The sequence below is a fragment of the Aquarana catesbeiana genome, linkage group LG01 (assembly GCF_042186555.1).
Source record: "Aquarana catesbeiana isolate 2022-GZ linkage group LG01, ASM4218655v1, whole genome shotgun sequence".
In the NCBI taxonomy this organism is placed as follows: Eukaryota; Metazoa; Chordata; class Amphibia; order Anura; family Ranidae; genus Aquarana; species Aquarana catesbeiana.
In genome coordinates, this window is record NC_133324.1 from 493,539,009 (window position 1) to 493,563,000 (window position 23,992).

Genomic DNA, 23,992 nt, shown 5'->3' on the forward strand with positions numbered 1-23,992 from the left:
CATATAGCCCTCAGACTGAGGAGTACAGCCAATTCAATGACATATAGACTTCAGAATGAGGAGTACAGCCGGTCCAGTGACATATAGCCCTCAGATTCAGGCGTACAGCCTGTTCAGTGACATATAGCTCTCAGATTGAGGAGTACAGCCAATTCAATGACATATAGCCCTCGGAATGAGGAGTATAGCCTGTCCAGTGACATATAGCCCTCAGAATGAGGAGTACAGCCTGCCCATTGACATATAGCCTTCAGAATGAGTACAGCCTATACATTGACATATAGCCCTCGGAATGAGGAGTACAGCCTGTCCAGTGACATATAGCCCTCAGAATGAGGAGTACAGCCTGTCCACTGACACATAGCCCTCAGAATGAGGAGTACAGCCTGCCCATTGACATATAGCCCTCAGATTGAGGAGTACAGCCAATTCAATGACATATAGCCTTCAGAATGAGGAGTACAGCCGGTCCAGTGACATATAGCCCTCAGATTCAGGCGTACAGCCTGTCCAGTGACATATAGCCTTCAGAATGAGGAGTACAGCCCATCCAATGACATATAGCCCTGAATGTGAGGCGTACAGGCTGCCTGTAGTCACACAGCCCCCAGATTGAGGAGTACAGCCCGTCCAGTGACACTGACACATGTACAGGCCGCCTGTAGTCACACAGCCCCCCGACTGATGAGTAGACCCGGGGTGCCTGAGTAGTAGCTGTCGTAAATATCCGGTGGATGGTGTGATTGTGCGCAGTGAGGGTTGGGTGTCAGCTGTGCACAGCTCTCTGTCATCCATAGACACACACATAGGGGGAAGAGGAGGAGACCGACCACCCATCCCCCAGCAAGAGCAGGAGCGGCCCACGGGTGGGAAAGAAACACTACCGGGCTAACCCCGCCTCAAGCGGACCTATCACACACGGCTAGAGCGGAGGAAAGGGACACCCGGGCATAGCGGCCATCTCCTCCTGCCGGACCGTACAGGCCGTTACACGTCACCCAGTGTACATTGTATATAACGGGAAAGCATCGTCCAGTCCATGTGATCAGTGAGTGGCACCTCCCCGGGGAAAGGCTGTGAGGAGCGGATAGCGGAGTGTGGAGAGGATGTTAAACGTGGAGAGCCTGGACCGGGTGGATCTATGTGAGAGTCTGTTGACGTGGGTAAGTGTGCTGTACTCTCCCTTCCCCCACAGAGGGCCTGTACTCACTGCTCTCCCTGGGCTCCCTATCATTGTGTGTCTATGGAGAGCTGTCCTCACCTAGACCAGCTTTGTCACCATCTACCCAGTCCTGGCACTTTACTGCCATGGTGGGGCCCTACATTGTAAGCAGACGTTTTCGGGGGCCCCCCTCAGTTTTCTATTGTTCTGGGGCCCCCCTCAGTTCTCTATTGTTCTGGGGGCCCCCCTCAGTTCTCTATTGTTCTGGGGGCCCCCCTCAGTTTTCTATTCTGGGGGCCCCCCTCAGTTTTCTATTGTTCTGGGCCCCCCCTCAGTTTTCTATTGTTCTGGCCCCCCCCTCATTTTTCTATTGTTCTGGGGCCCCCCTCAGTTTTCTATTGTTCTGGGGCCCCCCCTCAGTTTTCTATTGTTCTGGGGGCCCCCTCAGTTTTCTATTGTTCTGGGGCCCCCCTCAGTTTTCTATTGTTCTGGGGCCCCCCTCAGTTTTCTATTGTTCTGGGGGCCCCCTCAGTTTTCTATTGTTCTGGCCCCCCCTCAGTTTTCTATTGTTCTGGGGGCCCCCCCCCCCCCAGTTTTCTATTCTGGGGGCCCCAGGTGTGCCAGCCAATAGACGTAAACTATCGCTGTTTTCTATAGCACCCAATTTCGGGTTCCTTCACACCACATAGTTGTATGTATTTTAAAGCTCAGTCTGAGCACATATGTCAGAAAATCAATGCATTTCAACGAGCGTAGTTTACACCATTTTGGTGATTCCGTGTGCGATTTAAATTACATTTTTATTTATTTTTTTTTCCCCAATAGCACACACCGCAAGTAAATGCAACTCTGTAGCCCCGGTTCACATATATGTGAAGTGGATGCGTTTTGAACCACACCTGATTCGCATGACTTGAACCAAACCGGCTTTCTGTGGAGCCAGTTCACATGTGCAGTGTGTTGTGGTGTGTTTTTTTTTTTTTTTTTTTTCTAAAAAAAGAGTCCTGTATGATTTTCAGTCTGGTTCAGGTGCGATTTCAAGTGTCATGCACTTTAATAATTCGCACTTGAACCGATTAACAAAACCACACAGGACTCTTTGCCAATTTAAAGAGTTAAAAAAAATGCTAAAAAGCAAACACGTGGCGTTGCACACTGAATGTGGGGGAGTTGCAGTGTTCACAAGCTCTAAGGCTGACCGTAGACTATATACCAGTTTACTTTCTCCACATGGGGGGCCTCAAGTGCGGTCCCCAACATCAAAAGAGGGCCGCACACATTCAGTGAATATGCACTGTCAGGGACAGCAAACACACAACAGGGATATAGTCAAAGTCTGTGGACATGATTCAAGAGATTGTAAATTGATTGAGACTGCGGACACGATACAGGAGACGGGTCGTGGACTGCGGACACGATACAGGAGACGGGTCGTGGACTGCGGACACGATACAGGAGACGGGTCGTGGACTGCGGACACGATACAAGTTTCACACAGGCTTCAGCTTGTATAAGAGCAGTGTGAACCGCAAGCTTTGACAAAGCCTTTGCAGAGATTTCAGCAAGATTTGAAGCTTTTAAAGAGGAAGTAAACCCTGATGGGTTTTACTTCCTCTTTTTTCCCCTGCAAAGTAAAAGCATAATGGGCTAGTATCGGGGGGGATAAAAATCAATTATTTAAAAAAATGTAAAATCGGATTTTTTTTATTTGAAATAAATATAAAAAAGAAAATAATAATAATGTATTTTATTAAAATGCTTTTGGAGTAAAAAGCTATTTAACCCCTTCAGATCTGCGATATAGCCGAATGACGGCTACAGCGCGGATCTACTTTGCCGGGAGGCCTGTCAATAGACCTCCTCCCCTCCTTTTTTTTTTTTTTTTTATTTTGGTATTTTTTTTTTTTTAACAAAAAGTAAAAAAAACCCAGAGATGATCAAATACCACCAAAAGAAAGCTCTATTTGTGGGAAAAAAATGATAAAAATTTCATTTGGGTACAGTGATGGATGACCCCCCGCAGTTGTCATTCAAAGAGTGACAGCACTAAAAGATGAAAATTGGTCTGGGCAGGAGAGGAGTTTTGGTGCCCAGTAAGCAAGTGGTTAACATACATTAATAATTTTAGTTTATTCAGCATGAAATGGAGCTTAGTTATGTAGCATGAGGCTGTATATTCTGCAATACTTACATTTGTGGTAAACTCATTCAATGAATCCAAGCTCTGCAGGCTGAGATAACATGCACTGCATTGATGCATTCATACAATTTCACAGTGATCATGAAATAAAACAAAGTTTAGGAATATTCCTTTATCCCATTGTTTTGCAAATCTGTACACTACAAACTGTATGATTGAATCGGTTCTGATATTGCTGTTATACTAACCTGATAGCTTATTATTCTAAATAGGAAACTTTCATTTTATTTGCAAATATTAAATATTTTAACTACCAGCAAGAATAAGTCCTTACATTTAAAGAGCACCTGTCATTTCAGATCCATCATGTCAGCACCTATTAGCGGGCATCCATTCACCTGCTGCCACCATGTCCCTCACCTTGTTGTGTCAGTGATACATCACCAGCCATCCCAATAAAGTGAATGGGACTGTCGGTGAGTCAACAGCGGGTCAGAGGAGGAGCCGCTGGGGGACAGATGACAGTAGCTCTTTAAAAATGATTTAAATCGAGTCTTTTTACTAGTGATTTAAATCACATCCACCCTGGCTAGTATGCATTGGATACCAGCCCATTATGTGGCACTTACCTGCAATGTCCTGGATGTCCCTGTTGGTGGCGGCATCCATCTTCACCCCTCCCGCTGCTCCGGCTCTGTGACTGGCCGGAGCCGCCCGGAGCCGCGGGAGCTATCAGTCACGGCACTTGCGAGGGAAGAAATGGCATGGACGTCTGTTTCTTCACAGTGCATGCGCCAATGACATCAATGCACTACAAGGTAAATATCTTCTAAACAGCGCACGTTTAGGAGATGTTTCCACTACCTATAAGCGAGCCTAGAATAAGGCTTACCTATAGGTAAAAGTGGCAATCACAGGTTTACCACCACTTTAAAGAGGTTGTAAACCATCATTGGTAAGTTGTACCCTATAGATACTGTAAATATCTCCTGGACGTGCATCGGTTGGGAGATGTTTGCTGTACATTAGGCCAATGAAGAAATGGCCCTCCGTGCCGTGACTGGCTGCTCCCGCTTGCGTGACATCACGTGATTCCAGCCAGTCACAGAGCCAGAGTCACATAATGTACTAGTATGCCATGCATATTTAGCACATTATGCTTTTACTTTGCAGGGGTAAAAAAAGCAAGTAAACCCCATCAGGGTTTACTTCCTCTTTAAAGTACCATTCAGCTCCAGTTTGTAAATGTTAAACATAGATCATAATGGGAGTGCAGATTGTCACTTTAATCAAGCTGCTAGCAGACTTCAGCACTACTTGAAGTTTGATGAAAACCTGCTAGTAGCTTTCTTAAAGTAACAATCAGCGTTCCCATTGGGGTCTAAAATAGAAGCTGCTGCTATTACATTTTGACAGTCACTTACATTCAAAGCAGAGCTCCACTCAAAAGGGGAAGTGCTGGGGATGCAGCTTTTTGATCATATGATTGGCTGTCACAGTAGTAAGCAGTGATTGGAAGCTGTTGGCAGCAGCTCAGTCATTGTGCTGGAAGTATAGATAGTATATTTGGAGGATGAAGGTGTGTGTAGTTACCTTTGCAGCATGATCTATGACCCACCTCCATACTGCCACATATATGCATATGACTAGCTAGAAGGGTTTGTTCAGTTGGAAAAGACAAGTTTGATAAATGAACTCACGAAGTTGCTAATGTACAGTTAATAATTTTTTTTCCGTGGATACGTGGGTGAACAGTCTGGTTGCCCTGCGTGTTGTTTCAGGTTGGCTTGGTTGTATCAGATGTTTCTGGACCCAACCAGCTGATAACTTATCTTCTGACAATGTGGCCTAGACTTTTATTTGATGGCCAAGATCTTGGATTCTGTTGATGTAAATATTAATGTGTGAGTAACAAGCCTCAAGGACTTACTTAGACAATGGACAGACATTAGCAAACAATATGCCCAAGAAAGTCTTTGTTTTCCTTTGCAATTACACAAATATGCATACTAACAGGCTTTCAGTTTAAGTCTTGGGGGGGGGGGGGTTAACCTTTTTTCACCATATCAAAGGTTTATTAAAGTAGAACTTCACTCTCTCAATCAACCTTGACAGTTTTTAATTTTTATGCTGCTAGCATTAGTAAATAGGTAGGAAAGTACAGTATATCATATTTAGTTGTTTTGAACCCTTCTTCCTTTTTTTTATTTTTTTTTTTTATTTTTTTTTATTTTTTTGTTCAGTTAGTTCCTAGTTTCCTAAGCAAATGATGTCATACATCCCAGGAGTCTTCAGGAGGAGAGGTGGGGTTTTCTCAGCTAAGCACATCCCCCTGCCTGCATACCTGAGCTGGCAGATGGATTCCAGGGAATAAATGCTGGCATTACTCATCAGCACTTACTCAAGTTGGCCATGGCCAGAAATGTTAGGGGGTGTTTTTCAAAGTGATTTTTCAACAAAATAAAGCGTAGAGACATGGATGGATGAGGGAGTTGAATATTAAAAATGAATTAAATTGTGGTTTTGTTTTGTGGTACATTAGATATTTTGGGACAAATGAAGGTACCCCATAAATGTTTTTTCAGTGTGTGTAGAGATCAGTGATTTGACCAGTTTAGGGTGATACAATTCTAGTCAGTTGGCACCTACTTTGCATTTCTAAATAAATGTGTATGTATTATTGTGACATGGAGGGAGTCTTAAAGGGAAATTTTAAAGAGAGTCCACTTTCAAAACAACCTAGCCCATCCTCTCCAGATGCTTACTTCCTTAGTGTTTGTTGCCTCTGGCTGTCATGGTCTAAGGCCTCTTTCACATGAGGGATCCGTATGTCCGTTTTTCATACTTCCGTTTTCGGATGAAAAACGGACATACATGTATCCCTATCGATCGTCGGATGTCAGCGGTGACATGTCCGCTGACATCCGACCCGCTCCGTTCCGAAAAGTGTAACGGAGGAAAACCCTACTTTTCCATCCGTGATCGGATCGGGTGACAACGGACACTACGGTCCGTCATCATCCGATCCCCCATAGGGGAGAGCGGCGCTCTGACAGGTCCGTCGCTGCACATTGTGCAGCGATGGACCTGTCATCTTTCTGCTCAGCGGGGATCGGCGGAGCGATCCCCGCTGAGCAAGCGGGTGTTCACGGGGCGGATCATCACTGATCCGCCCCGTGTGAAAGAGCCCTTACATCCTGCCCAGCCAATCTTCAGTGCACTGGCTGCACCTGTACAGTAGCTTCCTATAGCATTTTAATAGGGGCTCTTTCCTCAGCATTTCCGGCTTCAGAATCTTGCCCCATGGAAAGGATATGAGGGTAAAATTTTAGGTGGGCTAGGTTAGCTTTACTAGGATCTAAGTGGACCCCAATATTATCTTGCCATCTATAATCTCAGGAGCTGGCCCCATGAAAGGGTAAAAAGGTAAGGTGGGCCAAGATAGCTTAATGGGGGTTCAGTGGGGCCTCTACCTTATCATTTCCAGCCGTAGGAGATGGCCCGATGGAAGAGCAGGAGGGAAAAGGTAAGGTGGGCTAAGTTAGCTTTGTGTGTGTGTGTTCAATAGGGCTGTGTCCTTTAACATCTCTAAGCTTCATTTAGATGTTCCCGTGGAAGGGTAGGGGAGCACAGATGAGGGGGGCTGGATAGCTTAGTGAGTGTTCAACAGAGCCCTGTGCTTAGCATCTCCAGCCTCAGGAGATGGCCCCATGGAAGGGTAGGATGGATAAGGTAAGGTGGACTAGGTTAGCTTAGTGGGGATAAGTGCACTTTGAGTATGCGCTTAGCCTTTATCCCCTTCCAGACAGCCCCGTTCCGGAGATATACTGCGGCAGGGCGGCCCCCCTCTATGAAATCAAGTACCTGTACGTGATTTTGTGCACTGGGTCTGGGGCGCACTCCCGCTGTGATTGGACACAGCAGGAGCCAATCGGTAGGTCCGGCAGACCGCAGTTCTGTGAGAGGGGAAGATGGAGATCTTGTGTTCCTGCTAAGCAGGGTCACATATCTTTTCCCCCAGTCAAAGCATCCCCCACACAGTTAGCACTCCCTAGGATCTCATTTAACCCTTTAATCGCCCCTGATGTTATCCCCTTTTCTGCCAGTGTCGGTACATTGACAGAGCATTTTTATTTTTTTAAATTTTTTTTTTTTTAGAACTGATCACTGTATTGGTGTCACATGTAGCAGAATACATATTGGCCTAAATTGATAAGGAAATTTGATTAAAAAAAAAAAATTGGGTATGTTTTATAGCATAAAGTAATATATACTGGTGTATAATATTATATACAGTGGGGACGGAAAGTGTTCAGACCCCCTAAATTTTTCACTCTTTGTTATATTGCAGCCATTTGCTAAAATCATTTTAAGTTCATTTTTTTTCCTCATTAATGTACACACAGCACCCCATATTGACAGAAAAACACAGAATTGTTGACATTTTTGCAGATTTATTCAAAAAGAAAAACTGAAATATCACATGGTCCTAAGTCAAGGGTCTTCAAACTATGGCCCTCCAGTTGTTCAAGAACTACAATTCCCATCATTCCTAGTCATGTCTGTGAATGTCAGAGTTTTACAATGCCTCATGGGATGTGTAGTTCGGTAACAGCTTGAGGGCCGTAGTTTGAGGATCCCTGTCCAAAGTATTCAGACCCTTTGCTGTGACACTCATATATTTAGCTCAGGTGCTGTCCATTTCTTCTGATCATCCTTGAGATGGTTCTACACCTTCATTTGAGTCCAGCTGTGTTTGATTATACTGATTGGACTTGATTAGGAAAGCCACACACCTGTCTATGTAAGACTTTACAGCTCACAGTGCATGTCAGAGCAAATGAGAATCATGAGGTCAAAGGAACTGCCTGAAGAGCTCAGAGACAGAATTGTGGCAAGGCACAGATCTGGCCAAGGTTACAAAAAATATCTGCTGCACTTAAGGTTCCTAAGAGCATAGTGACCTCCATAATCCTTAAATGGAAGACGTTTGGGACGACCAGAACCCTTCCTAGAGCTGGCCGTCTGACCAAACTGAGCTATCGGGGGAGAAGAGCCTTGGTGAGAGAGGTAAAGAAGAGCCCAAAGATCACTGTGGCTGAGCTCCAGAGATGCAGTTGGGAGATGGGAGAAAGTTGTAGAAAGTCAACCATCACTGCAGCCCTCCACCAGTCGGGGCTTTATGGCAGAGTGGCCCGATGGAAGCCTCTCCTCAGTGCAAGACACATGAAAGCCTGCATGGAGTTTGCTAAAAAACACCTGAAGGACTCCAAGATGGTGAGAAATAAGATTCTCTGGTCTGATGAGACCAAGATAGAACTTTTTGGCCTTAATTCTAAGCAGTATGTGTGGAGAAAACCAGGCACTGCTTATCACCTGTCCAATACAGTCCCAACAGTGAAGCATGGTGGTGGCAGCATCATGCTGTGGGGGTGTTTTTCAGCTGCAGGGACAGGACGACTGGTTGCAATTGAGGGAAAGATGAATGCGGCCAAGTACAGGGATATCCTGGACGAAAACCTTCTCCAGAGTGCTCAGGACCTCAGACTGGGCTGAAGGTTTACCTTCCAACAAGACAATGACCCTAAGCACACAGCTAAAATAACGAAGGAGTGGCTTCACAACAACTCTGTGACTGTTCTTGAATGGCCCAGCCAGAGCCCTGACTTAAACCCAATTGAGCATCTCTGGAGACACCTAAAAATGGCTGTCCACCAACGTTTACCATCCAACCTGACCGAACTGGAGAGGATCTACAAGGAGGAATGGCAGAGGATCCCTAAATCCAGGTGTGAAAAACTTGTTGCATCTTTCCCAAAAAGACTCATGGCTGTATTAGATCAAAAGGGTGCTTCTACTAAATACTGAGCAAAGGGTCTGAATACTTAGGACCATGTAATATTTCAGTTTTTTTCTTTTTTAATAAATCTGCAAAAATGTCAACAATTCTGTGTTTTTCTGTCAATATGGGGTGCTGTGTGTACATTAATGAGGAAAAAAAAACGAACTTAAATGATTTTAGCAAATGGCTGCAATATAACAAAAAGTGAAAAATTTAAGGGGGTCTGAATACTTTCCGTCCCCACTGTGTGTGTGTGTGTGTGTGTGTGTGTGTGTGTGTATGTATGTATTGTATAATCCCACCCCCAAATTGTCGGTCTATTTTTTGTGATCAAATACCACCAAAAGCAAGCTCTATTTGTGGGCAAAAAAAGACATCAATTTTATTTGGGTACAGCGTCGCGCGACCACGCAATTGTCAGGTAAAGTAACGCAGTGCCATAATGCAAAAAAATGGCCTGGTCATGGGGAGGATAAACCTTCTGGGGCTGAGGAGGTTAAACGGGGTGTAGGAGGAAAAAAATCATAATGCATGAACCTATAGCAATCAATCAAATATCACTTTATACAAGTCATATCCATAAGAGATGAACATCTTTTGGTCTATCTGGCCCACTAAATTTTCTTATTATTGGAAAAGACTAAATGTGTTGTGTTTTAAAGTAGAACTATAGCAGAAAAAAATGGCGTCTCCCCGGATCTCCTGGAAAGCGATATGGTGAAATGGGGGATTTGAACGTGCTAAACAAAAAAAAGCTAGTCGTATACAAAAGCAATATAGAGTAAAACCAACAATATTTATTATACACCAATAAAATCTAGGAGTAAATTCTAAAAACTTGTAGTAAACGCTACCAGGCCTGGTTATACAACCAACAAAGGGTGATGGGATTGACGCGTTTCACCTGAGATGGGCTTCTTTAGGATTCACTTCGTTTTCACAGCTTTTTCACTGGTAGTAATACAAACGATGCATTATACTAACACTGAATTCACACAACTATTGTACATGGCAATCAAAAATAAAGAGGGAAGAGTATATACTACAATACAGCAAACAAAATAAAAGGGACACAAGAAGGGAGAGACAAAAAAGGGCTCTAAAAAAAGAGTCATGCAGGACCAGACAGACTAGGGGGGCAAGCACAAAAAGCACCAGAGCACAAGACCTTGTGGGATACTCACCTCAAAATTTAAAGGAATGCTGGTAGAAAGAAATACCCGGCAGTATGTGAGAATCTGAGCAGCTATAGGAAGCAGCATTTACAGTTTGTAAATGCCACAAACTCCTCATACATCTATCTTATCTATGTGCCACCAGAGCAACTCGCCTTAATGGTAAAAATCCTCCTTGCAGAAATGGGTAGTCCAGTTTAAACAATGGTGGTTGAGGTAAAGGGAGGGGAGAAGGTACTGATCAGCAAGCACTATAGAACTTTACAACTATAGGCAAAACTTTTTTTTTTTTCTCATTTTGGAAAAAGCAAAAGGGGGTTAATAACCCCTGTCAGATTTGTTTTTTTTTCTGCACACATTGGAACAGTTTTATATCCCTGCAGGCCTAAAACATCCAGATGTATAATCTGTTTTCATACCATATATGTGAACAATAACCGCAGATTAGTTTTATTCAATAAACCTTTACAAAAATGTTAAAGTGGTCTTTATACACCACTGTCAGTTTCTGAGTGCTGGTATAATCATGCTTGGTGAGGCTTTCTTTAAATGCAGCCCTTGTTTCTGGATATTATCAGTGGCTGGTGATTGGGACACAACTTAGGGCGTTAAACCATGTAGTCTGGAGTGGTATACTGTAGTCTCAGCTCTGCTCTACTGGGTTTTCCCTTTTTCTTTTGCAAATGTAAATTTGGGGTTTAGTGCTGTAACTAAATCTCCTGGTCATTTTTGTGCCACTAATAATTGCTTTGTAGTAACATGTAAGATTTTAGTGCTCCTTTGCCATATATGCAGCAGATGTATTAGTGCACTTAAAGTGGTACTAAAGGTTTTTATTTTTTTATTATTAGAATAACTACTTTCCTGCACTGTGCAACTATATTGCACAGAACGGTTACATACCTCCTCTTGGGCAAGCCCCTGTCGGTGCTGTCTGCTCTTCCCACCTCTGGGTGCCTCCTTAGCAAGCCAAGCTGTGTGCGTCCATAGATACATACAGCGCTGGTAAGCCATGCCCCCACTCCCTTCACTGCCCTCAATGTCTCCGGTGAGACCAGGAAGTGAGAGGAGTGGTGTTGCATCTGGGACAATGCTGGAGTGGTGAGAAGAGTCAGGTGAGTGTTTAGGGAGGGGATGGGTAATGGGGATCTCCCTTTTTCTCCCCCCCCCCCCCCCCCCCCCCAATGCAGGGAATGCATTAAGTTAAAAAACATTTTGACTTTAGAACCACTTAGCGACCCCGCCCGCAGTAGGCAAAGAGACGTACTCGTACATCGCTGCCTATGTCCAGGGTTAGGGTGCGCGCCCCCCGCTCAACACCCATTGTGATTGCACACAGCTGGAGCCTATTAGCAGATCCCGTCCAATGATACACGGCTGGGACCTACTGATTGGCTGTGTGCAATCGCAGCCCCGAGCTCTGTGTTGGTAAACACTCTGTACAGAGGGAGCTATCTGTCAGGGGAAAAAGCAGACAAACCTTTCCTATCCTGAGTGCCATTCTTCTTCTTGAAGCACTCCTAAATGCTGCCAAAAGCCTATGTGTGCATTGACACGTAGACTTTTATGGAGTTGCATTTAGGAGCTTTGGCATAAAAAAAAAAAAAAAAATGCTAAAAGCTTCTAAACTCAAGTGTAGGAGCTGTAGTGTACATGAAGCCTACAGCTGTTCCTTTCACACTGGGGCGGTTTGCAGGCGCTATTGCGCTAATAATAGCGCCTGCAAACTGACCCGAAAGTGCCGCTGCTTTAATTCCAGTGTGAAAGCCCCGAGGGATAAAAAGTCCTGCTAGCAGCATCTTTGGAGCGGTGAAGGAGTGGAGTGTATACCGCTCCTTCACCGCTCCTGCCCATTGAAATCAATGGGACGGCGCTGCTATACCGCCGGCAAAGCGCCTCTGCAGCGGCCGAATACCAACGGTAAAGCGCCGCTTACAATAGCGCTTTACCGCCGACAACGCCCCCGCCCCAGTGTGAAAGGGCCCTAAGGTAAGTATTTCATCTTGTTCAGTACCATCCAGACCAGTCATTCTCAACCAGGGTTTATCCAGAGGTTGCTAGGGTTTACTTGTGCTGTGGCTGACCTTTCATCTGATGGTACCTGCATTGTTTTAGGTCCAAGGCTACTTGGCATAGTCAGCGGCATGACGCCAATGATCTATTTTAGCTGTCTGTGAGGGGGCAGTCTTCTCACTGATACCCGAGATCATTATTCCACAGCCCTCCTAAATATTACAGAACGGATAGAGTGGTAGGATTTTTAGGCAAGTAAAAGGTACCAAAAAAAAAAAAAAAAAGTAGCCATTTTTTTTTTTTTTTTTTTTTTTAATTTTATGTTAAGACCCCTTTCACACTGAGGCGCTTTACAGGTTCTTTAATGCTAAAAATAGCGCCTGCAAAGCGCCGACTTTCACACTGGAGCTGTACTCTGGCAGGACGCTCAAAGTCCTGCAAGCAGCATCTTTGAGGCACTGTAGGAGCAGTGTATACACCGCTCCTAGAGCACCCCTGCCCATTGAAATCAGTGGGCAGTGCCGCTGCAGCGGTGCTTTTAACCCTTTTTCGGCATTTAGCAGGGCTTAAAAGTGCCCCGCTAGCGGCTGAAAAGCACTGCAAAAATGATGGTAAAGCGTCGCTAAGAATAGCAGCGCTTTACCGCCGATGCCCACCCGCCCCAGTGTGAAAGTGCCCTTATAGGAACATGTAACAAATATAAAGGTGTTATGCCATTTTGGCTGCAAATGTGGAATTACACTTTTTATAGCTTTAAGAATAGTTTTGAGTAAATTCTGGATTTTTATTTATTATTTTATTTATGTATTTTTTGTTTGGTGACGAAAGCCTTGTAATGAGAACTGTGTCAAAAAGAAATGGTGAAGAGTAATGCTGACTGACTGTTCTTTAACAGATGTGTCATCGGTTTCAGTAAAGGAAATTGTGCTTTTTTTGTGTAGAAAAAAAACCTGATCTTTTCATGGTTTTTGCATCTGAGTTTAGCAGTATGACAGCTGGGTTTAATGTTGTCAGGGCCCTGACCACATACTAATTGTGCCCTATGCATCAAGGGCCGAAATGTCCTTAACGTATTTATTGTACATTATGGGCATTTGTCCCCAAATGCATAGGGCCCTAAAGGAAAGTACCACTCGGTACAGTGTTCAGCTCCATCCAGCCGTAGTGGCTTTTAGGCCTCTTGCACACTGCAGCTTGAAAAAGCTTGTGTGCTTTTTTTTTTTTTCTGATCTAAAATGTAGCCCATTGTTTACAATGTGCCTGTACCCACAGGTGAATAAAAAAGCACTGTGTATTCTTGCGTAAAAAACACGGGAATTGGACACACATGGTCTAAATAACTAAAGAGTGTGCACATGGCCTATCAATGCCACATCTGGCAGCCTAGGTAGATTTCTAGACTCTGCACCAGCAGACAAAATAATTGTGATCTCAAGAGGACTCATTTTTACTTACTAAATGCCTCCTGCGCACTTTCTTTTCTACATGCAGACCTGCATGTTTAATGCTGTTTTCCCGATTCGGTAAAGTTTCCCATGCTGTCATGTGCTTTGTAGGCCTTGTGTTATTGTCATACAGGAAGCCAAACCCTGTTTTGTACTTCAGTCTTAATTGAATGTGTGACATTTTGGGAAACATTAAAAGGTCGTTGTAGAGACAATAAAATGTAAAACATTGTCTCGCCTTTTAATGTGTAAATGTAGCATTGTCATGAGTGATTTTGTACGAAAATAAATATATTAAAAAAAAAAAAATTTATATATATATAATTTTTTTTTTTTTTTTATGTAAATATGTCTGCCTTCTTTCTGAAATCCTAGTTTCTGACTGTTAGCCCTGGTTCACATTGATGCTACTTCACTTGAAGTAACGTGCTTTCAAAGTAGCAAGGTCAGCGCGATTTCAGCTGCTACTTGATAGACATTTGCGTGGCTTCATGCACAGATGTCTATTGAAGTCGCACATGAAATCGGCAAAAGTAGTGCAGGAACTACTTTTGCAAATCGGTGCGGCGCCGCAAAATCTGTCTCTCACCGATTGGAACAGTGCCATTGCCTCCAATAGGCTGCGACTAGTCATGCGATTTGATCTCTCAAATCGCTCCCAGTGTGAACCTAGGCTTATACTGACTTTTTAGCCCCTTGAGTTACTGACACAGGTATTCAGTTTACTATTGTTCTAGGTCACTGAATATAATAGTGTCGATATGACAAGACAGCTAGCATTTTTGGAGGAGGTCAGCAGTAGCAGCCTACATCTTTTCTGATAGGTTTCCTTTTGCTAAGATGTAAATGGCAACTTAAAGTGTATGTATATGCATTACTTATTACTCAGATCTCCTCCTCGCCCAGTAGACCTTGCACCGACAAATATTGTTTTCTGTCTTGTTCGTGTAGTGAGAAACATCATCCCCAGGCTTGTAAAATCCTAGCAGGGGGTAGTTGTGAAAGGTCCTTTCCTATGATGTAGCCATGACCCCAGAATGACAAGAGCCCATTCTCTAAACGTAGTGTGTTGGCAGTTTGGGAATCAAGGCAGCAGCATTGTTTTGCTGGAGAAAAAAATGATTGTATGCATGTGGAGTGGGGCAGACTAGGATAAATGAATGGCAGAATTTTGGAGACCAGCAGGCAGGGCTGACAGCGCTGGTTGGGAGCTCAGTGCAGAGAAGGCACTGTTGTAGCTCACAAATGAAGTTATGTCGGCCAAACGCGGTGCAAACTTCTTTCAAAGAAATTTGCTTGATTCCCTCATTGCTATCCCAGCCGCTAGCAATAGTCTCTCATGTAAGATCTAGCAGGCTGGTTGTACTCAAGTTGATCGTTTGATCAACTTGGTACATTCAGCCTGCCCATATATGGTTCAAACAGTCCCTGCTGAACCTGCCGAGATTTGCAGCTCCTTCCATTCGCAGTATGCCTTACACTGACAAGGTTGCTTGCAGTGGGGCTGCACCTGTCCCTCCCGGGCACACTGCACCTAGACAACGCCGTGTGGAAGGGGCCTAAACGTTCAGCGTGTTAAATGAGTAGTCCAGCCTGAGCACGTTTGGCTGTGGGCTTCTCCTATGGGTTATAGGATTGCAACGCATTTGCACGCCTGTGACCCGTTTTCAGCAGACAGTGGTCTGAAGTCCACTTTCTCCTGACCTCACACAGATCAGTCCAGGCACCGCGTCATCCTGACTCTGGAAGTCTGGATCCGCCAGGTGCCTGGACTGATGGCAGTTTCAGCCTCTCGGTGAGCTGTTGAGAGGTTGACACGGCCGCTCCATGCCCCTCCACAGCTCAGCGCTCCAGTGAATGTGGAGGAGCAGAGCAGGAGAGCTGCTGACTGATAGAGATCCGAGCCATCGGCGGTGTTCGATCGCTTGGTTCTCAGTGCAGAGGCTTCGGGGGACACATGCAGCATCGTACTGATGCTGTATCCACCTAGGTAAGTATAAACTGGGGGGGCCGGATTCCCATACTTCTCCTCCTTTTTAATGAACACATTAAAGTGGTTGTAAACCCTCACGTATACCAAGTGGAGTGACTGGCCTCAGGTGATACAGAGATGAAACCAATCCTCCTACATAAGTTGTTTATCTGTTTCTCTTCCCTACATCCATTCAAAGTCTAGAATTTATAAAGCTTGTCTGAGCGTTCAGAAAAAAAGATACAGAGAGCTCAAGTTACACACTAGAGCGCTCAGTAAGGAGAGCTCTGAGAGTTGATTGGAGGTTCCTCCCCTGTCACCATTTTTCTGTTGGTGACAGGAAAACTCATCAGAGAAGATTCGTGCTGATGGCAGTGGAAAGAAGCAGCAGACAGAAATGACACATAGTTCTCTGAATTGAGACAAGTATGTACACACTATAGAGGGATGTGCTTTGTTCATATCTCATGTCTGAGGTTTACAACCACTTTAATTGTGGCATTTTAAGTTGCCCTTCATACTGTACTGCTCTCTTATCTATGGCCCCTTTCACACGAGGCGGACTCCGCTTCCACGGAGTCCGCCTCGGTCCGCCGGCTCAGCGGGAGATCTCTCCGTTGATCTCCGCTGAGCCGGCGGATGACAGGTCCATCTCTGCTCACTGAGCGGGGAGGGGTTTGTCGAGCGCCGCTGCTTCCTATGGAGTGATCGGACGAAAACAGACAGCATGTCCATTTTCATCAGATCTCACCCGATCCGATCCGCCAGTGACGGATCTGAACGTAGGGCCATCCGTCTGCTGTTAGCGGATCGGACCGGGTCGGATGTCAGCGCACATGTCTCCGCTGACATCTGTCACTCTATAGGCTAACATGGAGCGCCCGTTCAAGTCTGCCGTCAAAACTGACAGGCGGGCCTGAACGGGCCGACCCTGTGAAAGGGGCCTAACTCTCTGAACTCAATGTTTATTTCAAAGTTTGTTGATGACGGACACTAAACTATCATGTTTAGCTTGAATTTAAAGTAGGTATGAATTTGAAGAAATAGAAAGGAAATGAGATCTTTACAGCCGTAGGTCTTTTGTGCTTTAACATCTGAGATGAGAAGAAGTGTGTGTTGCATAAGATGCCACGTTCTATCCGACAGAAAATTCTTGGAATGCTATTTAAGATTGTTGACATAGTTTAACTTGTAGCTTGTTGTAGACTGCTGGTCTGTTATTTCTATCACTGAAATTTTCAATCCACTAATAGAGGTAAATTCAGGCATATGTTTTTTACTATAGATACTATAGATTTAGTTATTATGTAGTTATTATTAAGTTATTATCCCCATCACCCATTAATATCAGACGTATAGTTAAATTTCAAATAAAATAGAACTCTTCTTTGCTACCCATGTGGTAAAATATGTATTGGAGAAAAAAACAACCAAAGAAGTAAAGTAAAATAAAATGCCATATATTGTTTAGAAAACACATTTAAAATAAAAAATATTGTATAAAACATCTCTGCCTGACTGTCACAGAGCACATATTTCCTCAAATCATTGGTTTATTGTTGGAAAAACACTGTAACTACTTCATATCTATGATGTAATCTATCTGGTAGACCCATTTGGATATGAGTGGGGTTTGTCTAGACTTACAGGGGCTGATTTACTAAAACTGGACAATTAAATGAAGTCCAGCCTGAGCTTTTTAGGCTGGGCTTCTCCTCTGGGTCACAGGAGTGCAATCCGTTTTGCACTCGTGTGACCCGTTTTCCACAGAGAGCGGTCTGAAGTCCACTCTCTGCTGATGTCACTGAAATCAGTTGAGGCACCGCGTCATCCCAACTTCAGAAGTCTGGATCTGTCAGCTGCCTTGACTGATGGCAGTCTCAGTGAGCTGCTGAGACGGCCACTCCCCGCCCCTCCACAGCTCAGCACTCCAATGAGTGTGAAGGAACAGAGCAGGAGAGCTGCTGACTGCTAGTCAGCAGCTCTCCACTCGGGGAGGAGTGAGAACCGAGCCATTGGCGGTGTTCGGTTCTCAGCGCAGAGACGCCAGGGGACAGCTGCATCATCGGTCTGATGCTGCATCCACCTAGGTAAAAAAAAAACCTGGACCCCTCGTTCACACTGAACACTGGCTTGAAAATTTCAAACCCGCATTTCAGTGCGAGTTCAGGGGTGATTTGAAAGACATCTGTACAGGTTCATGCACAGTGGCGTTTTTAATCCCTGTGTTGAAGAAGAATTCCAGGTATGTATAATTGTACATAGTTACATCGATCCAATGTATTAATACATATACCATAAATGTGAGATCAGTGTGCAAGCGCAAAATCAGTAATTACCGCCTATACGGTAATTGATTGCCGCTATCTTATGAGGCCCTTGCCCAGCAGCTGCTCTGGAGGTTGGCTGCTTGGCACTGATGCCATTTAGAGATCACGTTGCATTTTCTCAGTTTAATATACAGCATTCTCTGATTGAATGAGTTGAAGAGGTGCTGGTGACATGATGCTGTCCACCTCTTCCAGTCAGAAAATGTTTGCACCCATTGAGAAAATACCAAGCGATCTCTTAATAGAGCCTTTGCCCAGGGGCCAACCTCCTGTGTTCACAATGTAACTGAGTCGCTGCTGGTCATGATAGTGGAGATCACTGTAGTAGGCTTGCCTGCTAGAGTGATTTCCAACTTCTAGAGGGAGCCCACATGTATAGTATGCGCATAGTTACTATGTAAACTTATCCATACCTGGAATTTTTCTTTAAATATAACATTGACTGATAAACAGTCTTTTTGTAGAGTTATCTGAGCTAAGTAACCGATACATGTCTTGTGGGTTACCCACTTTTTGTTGTCCATGAGAGAAACAAAGAATGATTAAAGTGATTGTAAACAGACATCAAAATATGAACAAGGCATATCCTTCTATAGTACTTGTCCCAATTAAAGTGATTGTAAAGGCAGAAGGTTTTTTTATCTTGCTGCAATAATGAGCCCCATCTAGATCCAGCAATATTGTAGGATTATCTCTCAGCTGCCCGGGACTCCCCTCCAGTGGCGCTATTGGCCCCCCCTGCTTTCAATGAGGAGAGAGAGGGGCGGGGCTGGGTCGCAGGTCCGTGTCTGATTGGACACAGGGATTTGTGGCTTGGCTTGGGTGCCCCATAGCAAGCTGTTTGCTGTGGGGGCACTCAACAGGAGGAAGGGGCCAGGAGCACCAAAGAGGGACCCGAGAAAAGGAGAATGTCTGCTGCTTCCTTCCTCTGCTACCCCCATGAGTCGCTTCAGACAATATTTCCTGACACCAAGAGAAAAATGTTGACAGAGGAGGGACCTTGAGCGGATTGACATCCTCTGCTCTGTTCCTGTGTGGAGGGGAGTTTGTCTATTCCCTCCAATCAGCTCGCAGGGCTCTCCTCACTGAGCTCTGAAGTGTGTCATTTCAGCTCTCCACCCCCTTTTTTTCTGAACAAGCTTTATAAATTCTGGACTTTGAATGGCTGTAGAGAAGTGAAGATGGCAGATAAACAGGTACAACTTATGTTGGAGGATTTGTTTCATCTCTGTGTATTGCCTGAGGCCATTCACTTCACTCGGCATATGTAAGGGTTTACTACCACTTCAAATATGTTCCAGCCACTGGTATTTAAGTGATTTGTCAGCAGAGCAATAAAAGTAAATAGTATATGCTGGAAAAATAGAGAATGTATTCTTGCCTTTCCGGTAGCCTTCTCAGAGCCTATTTATTACTATGCATTTTTCTACTCTAATCAGCGAAAATGCTTAAAAATGATGACAAATAATCAGTATGTTATCAAGCGTTTTAGGGGCTAGATATTCAATGCACTTATAAGTGTGTAACACCTACAGTGGCCAGGGGTCAGCAAAGTTTGAAAGCATAGGCCTCTGGAAAGGTAGTGCTTGCCGTACACTGTGCACATTTTGTGTGTTTCCTGATGAACTGGCCGAAATTCGCTCCATGGGTGGCCCTTGTTAGACCCTTCCTGCCCAACATCCCATGTTTGAAAAATTTATGAAGCCAGGTGGTGGGGGGTGTATTCCTCCATCCTTTTAGTTGGCTTGGATGGAGGAATCTGTGCAATACCTGTTGTCAGTTGGGAGAAAGGTAACCCAAAATGATCTCCTCTCTGATGGAAATTCATAGAATCGGCAGACTGGTAGATTATTATTATACAGGCTTTATATAGCGCCAACAGTTTGTGTAGCGCTTAACAGAATGAAGGCAGACATTAGTTACATTACAATTTGTTACAAGACGAATCAGAAGGCCCTGCCCGCTAGATAAGGCATTGAAGTGATTGTACACCCTGTACAACCACTTTTACCTACAGGTAAGCCTATATTATGGCTTACCTGTAGGTGCTTGAAATATTTCCTAAACATCCACGGTTTAGGAGATATTTACTACAAAGCCGAGCGCCAATGTCATTGGCGCATGCGCCATTTAGAAAGGGCACATCTTGCCGTTTCTAATAGGGGTCATGCCGTGACTGGTGGCTCTCGCACGCATGTGATGTCACGCGACTCTGGCCAGTCACAGCCGGACTTCGCGGCCCCCGGAAGGAAGAGGGGCGAAGATGAACGCTCCCTGCTAGTGGGGATAAGACATTGCGGGCTTCGGTTTCAGGTAAGTGACACATAATGGGCTACTATGCGATGCATAGTAGCCCATTATGCTTTACCTTTGCAGGGAAATAGAGAGGAAGTAAAACCCATCAGGATTTACTTCCTCTTTAATGACCCTATATATAAAAGTCAACTCAGCTTAATTCAGGTATTTCAGTTGTGAGTGGCTGTTAGCAATTGAATCACATTCTGGCTTCAGTCATCCCCTGCTTGTATTTTTTTTTTTTGTGTGTTTCTGTAGTGCGTTTTTGGAGTGAAACCGATTTAATTTTGAATGGACCTCTCTCCGCTCCAAAAAGGCGCCAAAGAAGCTCATGTACCAAAATTTGGCACTTAGCCAGGTTTGTTTGGCAACTTGCGGTATGCCGTGTTTATGAGCATTTTTTGTCGCACGACAGTCGCAGCCAAATTATACTGCGTTTGGGGTGCCATTAAAAAATAATGGCACCACAGGTGCGTTGCACGTTTTGCTGCTATTCTGGAATCGTGGGCAGAATCGCACAATATTGCCCACGATTCCTATATACACAAGTGTAAACTCGGGCTAGTGACTCTGCTTTAGGCCTGGTTCACACTATGAATCGCAGCGCATGTCTGTGCAATTCACATGCGATTCAGTGTGGTGCAGTTTGAGCCCATTCATTTTGAATGAGCTCAAACCGCACTGCTATGCACCAATTTCAGAAACACACTGCAACCGGTTGTCTTGTACCATGAATGTAGCTTCATCCGTGACTCTTAATCTGAAGATTCACTTTGTGATTGGGCCGTGTAGTCCAAGCACCAGGAGCTCTGGGCACCGTTTGAAATGCCCACTGTCTGTCAAACTATTGCGGAAGTGGTTGATGCGGAGAGACCGAGCTCTGACAGCAGTCTAGGTGAAGTGTTTGTCAGATGCCTGGTGCTCTTTCCTGCTATTTAGGATTGAGAAAGCACCTTCCAGCTGCTACTCCTGACTGCAAATGACATTACTGATGGACAAGTGGATCTATCCTTGGTTCATCTCTGCCGCCCACCTACAGTGATTTGATCACCTCCGTCCACCTAAACCTCTGATGCTGCTAGCACCAGGTTCATGAGCGTTTTCAGGCCTAGCCTTGTACCCTGGGATATTGCAAGGCAACATGTCAGATCCTAAACACATGGGGGATCTGCTGTCCCAGGTGTCTCCATCTCGCCATCCACTTACTCTTGTGCTGCCTGCAGCGCTCTCCCCCTGAAGGGCCTGGTTTTGACCGCCTGGAATTTTGTAGCAGGATTTCGCCACAGTCGTGCAGGAACCTTGATTGCTGACTCTAATTGCAGGGAATGGGGGTTACTTAAAGAAATGGTCTGTACAGCCAGAGGTGTTTCAGGACCTGTGTCACAGGTGGGAGGAAACCAGAAGGTGAACTTCTTCATGGCATCATGGTTCAACAACAAACTGGCATTTCCTGCGCTTCCAGCGCCTTCCTTGCCTGCTCCGCAGCATCAAGCTGCAGGGCATTTCAGTGATCCTCAAAGCTCCGGACTGGATCAGGAGGATATGATACCCTACTTGCAATTGTGAAGCAGACGCTCCATGGGCTTTTCCCAGTCATCTGTTCCAGGGGCTGGCTTACAATCCTGCTTCATGGTTGCTAGTTTTAATGACATGGCTGTTGAAGCCCAGGTCCTCAGGGGACACGGGCATCTCTAAATTGGTGATTCCCACAATAATAAAGGCTAAGAAGCCTGCTTACGGGAGTTTCCCCCATCACACATGGAAGGCATACTTCTCTTGGTGTGAGGCAAGGGCCTTTCTGTAAACGGGCCTGATCAGCATCTGCTCCCGTACCATTGAGGGTCAGATCTCTACATTTGTCATCTTGCTTTTAAGACCACTAGCTTCACATTCTTAGATTAAGACTTTTGTACATGGTGTTTCTCACGTGGCTTCACCTGTACACTTCTTCATCACACCTTTTTAGGATCTGAATTTCATTCTCTCGGTACTTCAAAAACCTTGTTTTGCACTAGGGATGCACCGATATATCGGCCTGCTGGAAATTATTGGCCGAAAATGGGTCTATCTGTGTTTCACCAATAGAAAAAAAGGTGGCGATAATGGCCGCTGAAAAACATGTGCGGTTTTTGCCACAATTTTACCATGTTTACGGTGTGTTTTTCACAAGTCAGGTGACTCAGAACTGCAACACGGGTGTGGTTTTGATGTGTTTTTGCCATGTTTTCAATGCATTTCAATTGGTATGTGTTTTTTTTTTTTTTTATTTGCACCAAAAATGCGGCAAGCAGGATTTACAACGCCACAATGGAAGTGCAACGGTCCAGTGTGAAGACGACAGACAGTATCTCACAAAAGTTTGGTCGACCATGGCGAGGCCTGTTCTGAGTGGAACCTGTCCTGTTAAACCGCTGTATGGTCTTGGCCACCATGCTGCAGCTCAGTTTCAGGGTCTTGGCAATCTTCTTATAGCCTAGGCCATCTTTATGTAGAGCAACAATTCTTCTTTGCCATGGAGGTGCCATGTTGAGCTTAACATTTAACACACCTGCTCCCCATTCACACCTGAGACCTTGTAACACTAACGAGCCACATGACACTGGGGAGGGAAAATGACTAATTGGGCCCAATTTGGACATTTTCACTTAGGGGTGTACTCACTTTTGTTGCCAGCGGTTTATACATTAATGGCTGGATGTTGAGTTATTTTGAGGGGACAGCAAATGTATACTGTTATACAAGCTGTGCACTCACTACTCTACATTGTAGCAAAGTGTCTTTTCTTCAGTGGTGTCACATGAAAAGATATAATATATTTACAATAATGTGAGGGGTGTACTCACTTTTGTGAGATACTGTACATAGAATTTGTGCAAAAAAACTTTTAAAAACTGCTTAGGGTGAAAGCAGCCCATCGTTCAAAAAGGTGCCTATGATGGAATAAATTCATACTTAAATTCATGATATTAAAAAGTTGAAATATAATATTATATATTTATTATAATATTTTGAACCTATGAAGGAAATTTCACTCTCCTTTCTATTCCTGTCTTCAATGGTTATGTTCCTTGTCCTTTCTTCTTTTGAGGGAAATGTCTGAGCTGGTGACCTCCTGTAAAGTACTCTTCAAAAGGAGGTCTCCCTCCATTGTCTGGATGAAGATTGTGCTGTGTGTGTCTACATCACAGCCAGTGCTTCCCATTAGAAATATTGTTCTTGATGGTCCCTGTAAAGAGGTACCTGCTTCTTGTCGTGTCCCCCCCCCCCCCCATTTCTTGGTTGCTCAGACCCAGAAGTCTGAACTTCTGTGTCCCTCAAAGAGCTCCCAAGAAATAGATTGTACGGTAGGTACAAGCACCCCATCATTTTCTATGTGTGTGGTATAAAAACCTTTTTGTGAGTGACCACATTTGCTCTCTGACCCCTACTGAATACCTTCATAGCAAAGTGGTATAATGCTGAAGTCAAGTGCATGTAATTACAGTATGCCAGGGAAGTATTCAGCTTGCTGGGTGTCTGCCAGCTAGTGACTGTGTCAGACGTCTAGATGTTATCCTGGGATCACAGGAGAGGGCTATTTTTTCAGAACCAGGAAAATAATGCAGCTGCCTAACTGCG

The 23,992-nt window shown here is 44.6% G+C and overlaps 1 protein-coding gene across 2 annotated transcripts in view; it reads left to right on the forward strand.

Annotated features, from left to right (window-relative positions):
* Positions 1–744: 744 nt before the first annotated feature.
* Positions 745–23,992, forward strand: part of HOOK3 (hook microtubule tethering protein 3) — a 133,440-nt gene continuing 110,192 nt past the window's right edge. For both annotated transcript variants that reach the window (XM_073592077.1, XM_073592085.1), the window contains exon 1: positions 745–1,163. In XM_073592077.1, coding sequence (XP_073448178.1) covers positions 1,107–1,163 — 57 coding nt within the window. In that variant the 5' untranslated portion in view covers positions 745–1,106. The remainder of the gene's footprint in view (positions 1,164–23,992) is intronic.